The sequence below is a fragment of the Strongylocentrotus purpuratus genome, unplaced genomic scaffold, assembly GCF_000002235.5.
Source record: "Strongylocentrotus purpuratus isolate Spur 01 unplaced genomic scaffold, Spur_5.0 spur5_scaffold_6, whole genome shotgun sequence".
NCBI classification, from domain to species: domain Eukaryota; kingdom Metazoa; phylum Echinodermata; class Echinoidea; order Camarodonta; family Strongylocentrotidae; genus Strongylocentrotus; species Strongylocentrotus purpuratus.
In genome coordinates, this window is record NW_022145612.1 from 18,637,958 (window position 1) to 18,649,073 (window position 11,116).

At 35.9% G+C, this 11,116-nt stretch overlaps 1 protein-coding gene across 1 annotated transcript; it reads left to right on the forward strand.

Moving 5' to 3' along the window:
• Nucleotides 1-4,053: 4,053 nt before the first annotated feature.
• LOC115919367 (60S ribosomal protein L23) lies at nt 4,054-10,115 on the forward strand. The gene is made up of 5 exons (XM_030972964.1): nt 4,054-4,118; nt 5,887-5,970; nt 7,562-7,690; nt 8,042-8,155; nt 9,877-10,115. Exons 1-5 carry the CDS (start codon nt 4,106-4,108, stop codon nt 9,957-9,959), a joined length of 423 nt encoding a protein of 140 aa, XP_030828824.1. The 5' UTR covers nt 4,054-4,105; the 3' UTR covers nt 9,960-10,115.
• Nucleotides 10,116-11,116: the final 1,001 nt, after the last annotated feature.

The window sequence follows — 11,116 nt, forward strand, 5'->3', positions numbered from 1 at the left end:
GCAAGTTTAATAAATATAGAATTGTGTACTGAAAAGACCAACTGGCAACGGGACGCATTTTGATCCTTGCAAATGCATAAAATGGCATGTTTGGCATTTAAGATTGCTCCCCCAAAAAGATTAAATCAAAACAACAACAACAACAACAAAATTAGTCTTTATCAAGGGTATTAAAACTTGTCAGTTTAAAATTTGTTTCCTTGTCTTATATTGAGGGCAAGTCCACTCCAAAAATAAGTAACATTCAATAGAAGCAGAAAAATCAGACAAACCAATCAAAAAAAGTTTGGGCAAAATCGGACTACTAATAAGAAAGTTAGGAATTTTAAATGACATGAAAAAACTTTGAAAATCACAAGACAAATTGGCAACTCACTCATGAGTCTGTGACGGCATTTCCTCACTAGCGACTAATTGTTTTCTTTATATTGATAATTTCCAATTTTCCCCCTAAAAATATTATTTCCTGTCACCAGCATCCAAGTTACATTGATAGTAATATGTTTTTGTGTGGATGCACTGATAAAGAGTAATTGTTTTCAGTAAAATCATGAAAAAATTGAATTTTGATAAACTATTTATATAAAATCAATGATCATGAATAAACTATATTCAGAAAATAGTATCAATTCTTCAAATTTCATAAAAGATTTTGTGAAATGTCATGCACGCGATAATATACAAATCATATAACCTGGACAAAGGCATGGGGAAATCAAGTTTCTGTAAACAACGTTTCAACAAAGTGATGGGCACGGTTTTATTTGTCATAAGGGCCCATATGGGATACAAAGGACTTTCACATTCAAGTCTATTGAAAGCACCCCCTCGTCTTTAATGAAAATAAAAGACATTTTAAAGGGGCTTACACCTCGCCTGCACACCGAACAGAATCAGCCAGCGCTAAAAAAAAGATCCGCAGCTAGAAAAAGTTATTATATTCATTGACAGGGTACCTATTAATTTCAGGTAGGCCCACATAATTAGATGCCCTGATTGAAATAAAGTAAAATCTGCCGAGCTTAGAATCATCTACTGCTTCTTTTTCTAAAATTGGAAGTTTCTAAGGAGCATTTATCTCCCCCTTTATTAAAATATTTTTTTGTTTTGTTTGGGGGGCGGGGTCTATCAAAGCCCCCTTCCCCCTCGACAAACTAGTGTATTTCTATTATATCACTCACCTCGTTTTAATAGTAGTGATGATGATGATGATTACTATTATTATTATTATTATTATTATTATTATTATTATTATTATTATTATTATTATTATTATTATTATTATTATTATTATTATTATTATTATTATTATTATTATTATTATCATTATTATTAACATTATCATATTTATTATTATCAGCATCTTTATTATAATCCTGATTATCACAATATATTATTATTATTGCAATCATCATCATCATCAGCAGCAGCAGCATCATCACCACCACTATACCATACAATTTTAAAATGATACAAGTGAGATGAATCGCTCTTCTTAATTTTCTAAATTCTTCCGAGTATTGTATAGGCCTATACCGTATACGTGCCATGGAAATGATGACAAGTTAGATATTGTAAAAGTACAGAATGCTTATGCATGTGCTTTATGTAGTAGTACTTCTAAATCTTACTAACTAATCAAGTACATGTTAGAGGAATGAAATGTAATTGCTTAAAAATGATCTTGTTCAAGAGAAGCAGAAAGCCAAATTAACTAATCAACTAAACTAACATAAACAATATAATAGACCTGATTTATAAATATGTATATAGGTCTATGTGTAGATATTTATTGGGAATATTGCATTCTGAATCATGTAATTATGGCAATGTGTGATAATTATGTGAAAATGTATTTGCAATTGCATATGAAATTTGCTTATGAGAGGAGAGAATTTAAACATGGCTTCTTGTTGCGCCGCTCTCTGACGATCAATAATGTTACTACATTTAAAATGTTGATTATTGTTCTATTGAGTGAACGCTGCATTCTATTATTCACAAGTCGTGAATTGGAATGTTTCAAGATGGGATAAATTATACACAAATGAAAATAACATGTCGATTTATAACACGTATGCTCTCAATACATGCGATTTTAATAGAAGGAAACAATTAATATGCGATCGTAAACTGAGGAAAGCAGTAAAAGAGGGGTGGGGGAGGGGGGGGGGGGGCAAGAGGATTTTGGCGGATAGACGGCTTTCAGTTCGAGAGAAAATAATGACACAAATCAACTTACTCAACAATTCCGATGAATCCATATTCTCGTAAAAGCAAAACAAAATATAATTAGAAATCTTAACAGCTATTCTTCATTCGTCCAAATATAAGGAACACCAAAATCGTTGGGTATAAGTCCGAGTCATGTTGGTCTATACACCATTGCAGTATTACCCCATTATTTGTTTTTCTTTTGTTATACGCGACGTGTTTAGTGGATGGGGTGACTGTTTGTCGTTACCAAGAGAGAGAGTCAATGAACAGACTGACAAATAAGTATCAGCATAGCAGTGATTGTGCAAATATTAAGTGAGGAGAGAGTGAAAGAGATACAGAGAAATTGACAAAACTATGGTGAGTGGGAAAAAAAAGATACAGAAAAAAATTAAAGAGAATGAAACGCTGAGAGAGAGAAAGAAAGAGAGTTAGCATGGTTAGAGAAAGAGAGAGAGAGAGAGAGCGATGGGGGTCGGAGACTTTGTTTCTTTCTTTTAATGTTGAGACATAAAATGAGCATAGGCCTACATGACCATGGACCAGCCGATCGACCAGGTGCCCTTTTTTCTTGTCAAAGAATTTTAGAGTGAAAAAGCACCCCTATAAATAATATTATGTGATAACTCCTTCCCACTAGAAAAGTGAGGGGGAGGGGGCCGGGGGAGGGGGGGGGTGATCTTTCAGCCCGGGCTGGGCCCTCCAGTGCCACCAATCTATTCACGAACGGGGGGGGGGGGGGGGGTCACACGCATCGAATTATATAGCTTACATAAATTGATATTTCAGTAATCGGAAGAAGAAAAAGAAGATATAAACGGTATAATTTACTTCTTGCTGCTAAAATAACTTAAGTATAACAATGGGAATAACATGAATACCAAATAAAGCAAGATAAAAAGAAAAAGATAGGGGGTAGAAAGAAAAAGAGAAAAATAAAGGTATGACAATTTTTTGTCAAAAGTGAGACATCATATTTTTTCTTCTTAGTTTTTTGCCGGAGTGAAAAGGTCACCCTTTGATATTCCAAGGGATGACTATTCACCTTTCAGGTTGCGCGGGTACCCTTTCCCATGTCCACTCCACGCGTAGTAAAATTAATTATCAACTCTTCTAACAATGTTGTTTATTTGCCTTGTTGTATGTTGTTGTTAAGCAGGCTTACATAATTATAATCACATACCTTTCTCAAAGTTTGGTGCATGTACCGCTTTTAGGCATCGACCCGACTGAGGAATATTTTTTGGGGACCCTTGGGGCTAATACTCTCACTTTATTCAAGGGGTGAGATCTTACAGGTTTGGGTGGGGAGGGGGCGGGGGAGGGGGGCCGTATTTCGGGACAGACTGACCGTCTTTTTTCTTATGAAGGACAGCCACAAAACTGATGTCGGACAAATTGTAGAAACATTATTGACCACATTCAATGTTTCCACATATAATTGGGGGGAGTGCATTTTCTTGATGTTTTGCCATTTCTAAATCCTGTTTTGTCTCAATTCATCTATTTAAAGAGTTTTTTTTTCTGGATGAAAACGAAAGGATAAAGTGCAAAGGCATTTAGGATTTGAAATACATTTTGCCAAACCATCGGCATCAAGCTTTGTTTGATTTTTGTTATGTTATCAATGTAAATTTTGTTTTGTGAATTCATGTGTTTCTAAAAATGGATGGTTAAAATTATTTAAAAAAAAATAATTATTGAAATGAGAAGAAAAAAAATAATGAATTCAAAATAATTATGCCTCGACGCATAGGCTGGATTACCGTACCTAAACTTAATTAATTCTATGACCTTAGTCCCTCTATAAAGGGACACTATATGACCTTATCTGATCACGCCCTCTAATGGCGAAATTTTGACAATCATCAATCTCTTTCCATCCAAAATGTCGAAGCGAGGTATGCGATAAGAACAATATTACTAAATAAATCTGTCTAAATCGTAATAATCATGGAAGTACATCATATAAATGATAATATATAAGAGTCTTAAATATATTTCACTTCCTTTGATGAACCTATTTATAAAGTGCATGTATTATATACCGTAATTTTCGGCATGAAATGTTGGCATTAGAAATGTATTTGTTCATAACATATCCTGTATCGTAGTTGTAGTGAGCTGGCAATAAACTCAGTCGGGTGGCCGGTGGATGACTGAAGTTGCTCTGTAATTCCATGTTTGCCTTATAGACTCTAGGTCTATATGTAACATCATTTTTTAGAATGAGATCTTATTTACCGACAATGGTACATGTTCCCTGTGATTATCATAATGGGTTGAGAAAGGGCTCAACGGTAATCTGATGTAGTGGATATGGGAGGTACTTCTAGTCGAGTTCTAGCAATGTCTGGTGGGCTACTCCCCCGATAGATTGCCGTGAATGACTGCTCCACATTTCGGATTACCCATGCCTGTACCCCGTGGCATGCACTGCTATTGATAATCATTCATAGCAGTTCCTGCATGCCATGCCCATGACGCCGTGGGGCCCTGTCACTCTTTGTCAGCTACAGTTCAATTTCTTACTTGAATTGTAGATTAGAATATGCTAATATTTTCTTGCATTGTTTCCTCTTTTAATGTGGTCTGGGACTTTGGTCACTCACAGTCACAGTTTGGCAGGCTTTTTAGGAAAACATGCTTCATTTGTGTGGATTTTTGGAAATGCAACATTAACTGAACTTGCATGTAATAGTTTAGACCGAATTTTCCGTCTCTTTCGTTCGTTAGCCTCTTATTGGGGTAGGGTTGGCTCTCTCTTTAGAGACGGAAACCGTCTATACACATTCCCTTGATAACGCCACGGCCATTTCAGGTCGTAGCGTTTTGCCCCCAAAATCCCCCAAAATGTCATTTTACCTCGTGCATTTTATATTGTAAATTAGGCCTAGGTCTAGGCTATAATAAATCAGTTCCACTTACCAACTTGACTGAAATAATCAGTTTAATAGTCCCTTTTTAGGAATTTATGGGTCAAAATCGAAATCCATGTTGAAAAAGATTTTCAAAATGGATTTCGATTTTGACCCATAAATTCCTAAAAAGGGACTATTAAACTGATTATTTCAGTCAAGTTGGTAAGTGGAACTGATTTATTATAGCCTAGGCCTAATTTACAATATAAAATGCACGAGGTAAAATGACATTTTGGGGGATTTTGGGGGCAAAACGCTACGACCTGAAATGGCCGTGGCGTTATCAAGGGAATGTGTATAGACGGTTTCCGTCTCTAAAGAGAGAGCCGGCCGACCCTACCCCAATAAGAGGCTAACGAACGAAAGAGACGGAAAATTCGGTCTAGTAATAGTTATGAAGAGAACTTTATTTAGTACCATTTAACAAAGTGAAGTGAATCAAATGTTGGTTACCTGTTTAACAATACTCAAGACAATAGATATAGATCTGGTGATCTTTTGTTTTTGTACTGTTTGTAGGCTTTAGCAAGCCAATAAATGTCATTAGATTTAAAGCCAGGTCCAAGGGAAGTGTGTCTAAACTAGTAATGGGGGGGGGGGGGGGGCTTTCCTTTTGCACTTAAAGTACTAACAGATAAGTCATTTTGACATTATTATTGCAAAGGCACCAAACACTAGTAACAAGAAACTTGACAAACTGGGTTTCACAAACATTAATGCGTAACTTCTTTTTAAAAATTTTCTTTAGGACGTGGAGGTTCATCTGGATCTAAATTCCGTATCTCACTGGGTTTGCCAGTGGGAGCGGTCATCAACTGTGCAGACAATACAGGTAAATAAAATGTAATTTTTTGCTTTTTGAATAGGATTATTGGCATAGTAATATTTCATATGGCCCTTTCAAAAGCTACTTGATTGGTGTTGTAGGAGGGGCAGATCCATGATTTTGAAAGAATGGAGGAAGGGAGGGGGGGGGGGGTGGGGGGCAAAAGATTGAATTTTTTCCTGACAAATCAAAATACAAAAGAAATGCAGAAATATTTAAAGTGTTGATTTACAATATATAAAAAGGTAGATGATGAGCTAGATGTTTTCAGGTGTCTTTTGGGACATACAGGGTGGGGGGGGGGGGGGGGGGGGGGGGAAGGGCACAGTTTTTCTGTTTAGTACTGAATTCCATGCCATGCCAGATCATAATGGATGGAGGGATAATTTAACCCTATTTTAACTGGGCTATTTCAGACCAGGTTTTTACTGGGGGGGGGGGGGGGGTCAATTTGACCCCCCCCTAAGATCTCGGCCGTTTCACCGCCGATCGCCGTGAAAATTTGCATGCATGTCAAGTGAAGTGTATAGAATACAATGGTAATTTCAAATTTTTGAAAAATTCACTCATTTGCATATTTATGGTAATTTATGCAAATAAGGTCATAAAATTCACATTGCGGCCCATAAATCATAGATTATTCATATTTAAGTAATCTTTTTCACTACATATATTTATTAGACCATTTGGAATAATAATACAACACAAAAAATTGGAAGAGCCAGGTTATTCCTTATGTTATCTCTTGTTTTTATAATTTCTTATGTATTTCATTGTTTTTTTAACTTATGTATTTTATTGTTTTTGTTGTTTTATTTCATTTATAACTACAATTCACCTATTTTGACCTCAAAACAAACATCTAAACTTTAAACAAGACTGAATAACCAATGTTTTATCTATTTTTAGGGAAAATGACTTTTACATATGTTTTGTACACAAATCATGAAAATGAGCGATTTTCGGGCTGACATGCAAAGACAAAAGGTCACGCGACCTTTTAACCGTAGGTCCGATTTTCAAAAAAATCGTTTTAAAAGATGCGTAAGACTCGAAAGTAAAAAGTCATGAGAGGAAAATTTTATATCTGCCGCGGTTTCGGAGTAGTCGCGAAATTTCTACAGGGGGGGGTCAAATTGACCCCCCCCCCCCAGTTAACGTAGGGTTAAGATCTAATCTGGATTGCTATAATGAAAGGGGTGGGCATATTTCTCTATTTTGTAACTGAATGCCATCCAGAGTTCTGAAAATTTATATTTTCATTTTATTTTTCGTGGGGGGGGGGGGGGCCAATCGTGCTCCCCCTAATATTTCAGTGGGGGAATCAACACTGTCCAATGTCAATGTTGTAGAGTGATGTTTGAATTTTAGGGGGCTGTGTGTATTGATCAGATAAGTGTTGGTGTAGAGCCCTGACTGTTTTGAATCAAATGCAACTCTACCCCACCTCTTGAATTTGATTTCAACTCTCATCACATAAGAACTTTCAATTTATAACATTGGAGTAATTTAGAAGTGTGCTAATTATGAAATATCTTGAGGAGTTTTTTTTGTAATAATCTCGCTGTAATCTTTGGATTATATTATTTCATAATAGGTGGTAAGAACCTGTACATCATTGCTGTGAGCGGAATCGGGGGTAGGCTGAACAGACTGCCTAATGCTGGTCTCGGTGACATGATCGTTGCTACTGTCAAGAAAGGCAAGCCAGAACTCAGGAAAAAAGGTAAGTCATCTTTAACAAAGAAGTATATTTAGACTCTGGAATACTTGAACAAAAATACACGTTTTGTTTTTTGTTTTTGTATATTCTTTATATATTGTATTGTAATTTGCAGTTGATCAGTGTTCGAAAATCTGGAAGCAATTATTTTGTTGAAAAATGAATTTTATAAAGGGCTCAACACAATTGTTAATTCAGGAGGTCATTTACGGATGTGAAGAAATTGGCTCCTGCCGTCTTCTTAAATTTTTTATACAGATCTTGGAGTCGCTTTTTACTTTCCATTTGCTGTCAGGCCTGGTTAGTGTGGAGCACTCATATATTTTACGACCACTTCTTCCTTTATTTTTCCAGTCATGCCTGCAGTAGTCATTCGGCAAAGGAAGCCCATCAGAAGAAGAGAAGGCATAGTACTCTACTTTGAAGACAATGCGGGAGTCATAGTGAACAACAAGGGAGAAATGAAAGGTAAGTCTGGGTAATGACATTTCATCCACACTACATAAATATCCCCTTTTGTAATCATATTTACTGGGAACAAACGGTGAAAAACATTAGCTCAGCGATTATCTTTCTGTAATGATTGTTGATATGTTGCAGCTTTTGGGGAAGCAGGTTTATTTTATAAACAAACGACAAAATCATATGTAAATTGATACTAATTAAAATGTAGGCTTAGCTGGGTGTGCTATTTGAATGTAGTGGTATATGGAATTTAAGTAATTTGAGAAAAATTAATCACTAAATGTGTATTTAGATTTGACAGAAGTTATGAAGTTACGCAATGTGGCTGTGTTTCGATATACGTTCAGCAAGTTTCTTCTTCAAAATTGTGGTGAAAGTTTGTCTCTTGTTTGGGATAAGGCCAAATAAAAACAAAACATGTTTAGCGTGCTGCTTTTTTGAAAAATAGGAAGGAGGAGGCCCTTTTCTTTTTTTTCAAAATGGCCGCTCGGTACATTTTCCCTGACAGTCGGGCTATTTTTCAAGATGGCCGCCAAAATTTATTTCTTTTCTTTTTTAAATCAGAAATAGATCCATTTTAGCAGTGTTTTTCATGTGTTTTTTTTCTTTCAAAAAAAATCAATACAAATTTTTAAAATTTCCCCCCCAAAATAGGGGGCGGCCCCAAAAAGGAAGTGGGCGGGGACGCTAAACATGTATATATTTTTTTTAATGGCCTAACAAAATCATGGCATGACAAACTATTTGATTATTGTAATTCATTGATCATGAAACAAATTAAAAACAACTGAAATACTAATACATTTTATAGAATGGTAAAATTTTTGGTATGTTTTATTGAAAGCCCCCCCAAAATGCATTCTATAGAAACATTACCAAACTGTATTACCTTAATTGCAGTAAGAGTCTATTCGGTTGAATATCCTCAGTGATACACATGTTTACTAAGCAAACTTTAAAGGTAATACAAAGTTTTGGGAAATTTTGAAAATGGGTGGATTGTGATTCTTTACAATTTTGATGTATTTGTATATCCCTGTTGATGTAATATAAGCACAAGAAAATTTAGCCCCCAAAACACTTCTGCTTTCGAGAAAAATTGAATATAAAAATTTGCCGGTGCTCCCGGTAAATTTTGATATACATTTCAATTAGCGTCTACGGCCGTACGGTGGTAGCTGCGACCATGAAAATCTCAGAATATGTAGTTGTGATATATAATTTCCAAACGGGAATAGCTAATCGGTCGATTTTAGTCAAGAAACATTGTTTTATAGCTTAATTAATGTCTTGACCTTGAGAGGGAGCTGTACAACATAGAGAGTTTATTATTTACAATTTTATAACTTCAGACTCGATTTCAACCGCGACAACGATCACTACATATTGTAAGATCGCATATGCTTCCAATATGTTCATTTGAACCAAATTCATGACCCCATACTAAAACTTTGTATTACCTTTAAACTGTGTAAAAATACAAAAAATATTTGATATAGAATTTATTTTCCTTATGTTATTTTCATATTATGAAAGATATTATTTAGATAATTACTCAATCAGACCTCTTTTAAATTGAATTTAAGTAGTATTTTTTTTTCTTTCTGTTTTCTTTCTTCAAATTCAAATCTGTTTCCTCCAACATATCTGCCATATTTTAAATCATCCATGATTGACCTTGACTAAGCCCACTCTTTTCTGTTTGCTCTGTCTTCATACTACAGGTTCAGCCATCACAGGTCCAGTTGCCAAAGAGTGTGCCGACTTATGGCCCCGTATTGCCAGCAACGCGAGTACCATTGCATGAGATGCACATCTCATCGTCTACCTACCCAACATTTGGCATCCAGAACCCACAACACTGCAATCAAAAACTCACCATCCCAATGACGAACTGTAAAGTCCTCTTTTCTGACTGAACTTATGAAGTGTACAAAGTAATAAATTACAACTTCGCAACAAACACACCTTCCTCTTTCCTTTATTGAGAGCTTTCTGTTTTGTTTTGAAATTGTGACAATATTAGTACAGTGGAACCTTGTTATCTAGAAAACTGTTATAATAAATTCTCAGGATAACAAAGTACTTTCGTCGCTCACAACTTTGTAACCTAGAGTTTTCTAGCCTTGATAAAACAAAGTTTTGATGTAACAGAGGTAACTTCACTGTTTCCAAGAAGTTCTTTTTAATAACAAAGTTCCACTGCATTATTCATTATTGTGCCTTCAATGAATTTTGTATTGATGGGGAAAATGTATTGACGGGGAAAATTTGAGAAACTGAAGAAAGTGTTCATTATACAGTTTTGGATTGGAAGTAGAGTGAGGTGTAGAAAAGTGAAATGAATAAGAACTAAGTGTGTCTGTGTGTGTTAGGGGAGCAGATATTGCATCCAGCTTCGCCATGCTTCAGTCACTCAAGTCTATCAATTCTATAGTCAAACCTGCCTGAAAGAACCTGCCCAATACCCCATTCACAGTGGCCTCAAACACCGCGACAGCAGCGGGACTGTCCCGCTGCTGTCGCGGTGTTGTCTTCAGTGTGAAGGCTCGGACCCGTTATAAACTATCGCGGGATAACACCGCCTCGTGATAACGCCTCGACAAACTATCGCTAGGCTCGCCTAGCTACAGCAGCGGGACAGTCCCGCTGCTGTCGCGGTGTTTACTCAGTGTGAAGGCTCTCCGCTATAACACCGCGACAAACACGTGTGATTTGTTTACTTACCTATCACTGACCTCTTTTCTCCAGCAATGGGGAACATAAAGTGAAATAGAAATAAAGTAACCAGTGGATTCAAATCGATTTTATTATTATGTAGATATTATAATTATCCAAATAAAAATATTTCACTTCAAAAAATTAAAATATTCTGACTGGAAGCAATAAAAATGCTAGTTTTTTAAAAAGTAATATGATCGAGGATACAAAAAGCAACTTGACATGTTTAGTATTTCCGGTCAT

Excerpts from the sequence above, each read along its gene's own strand:
- LOC115919367 (XM_030972964.1), top strand. Across the intron at positions 5,971-7,561 it reads CAACTGTGCAGACAATACAG|GTGGTAAGAACCTGTACATC; the intron begins GTAAATAAAATG and ends ATTTCATAATAG. Across the intron at positions 7,691-8,041 it reads GCCAGAACTCAGGAAAAAAG|TCATGCCTGCAGTAGTCATT; the intron begins GTAAGTCATCTT and ends TTATTTTTCCAG.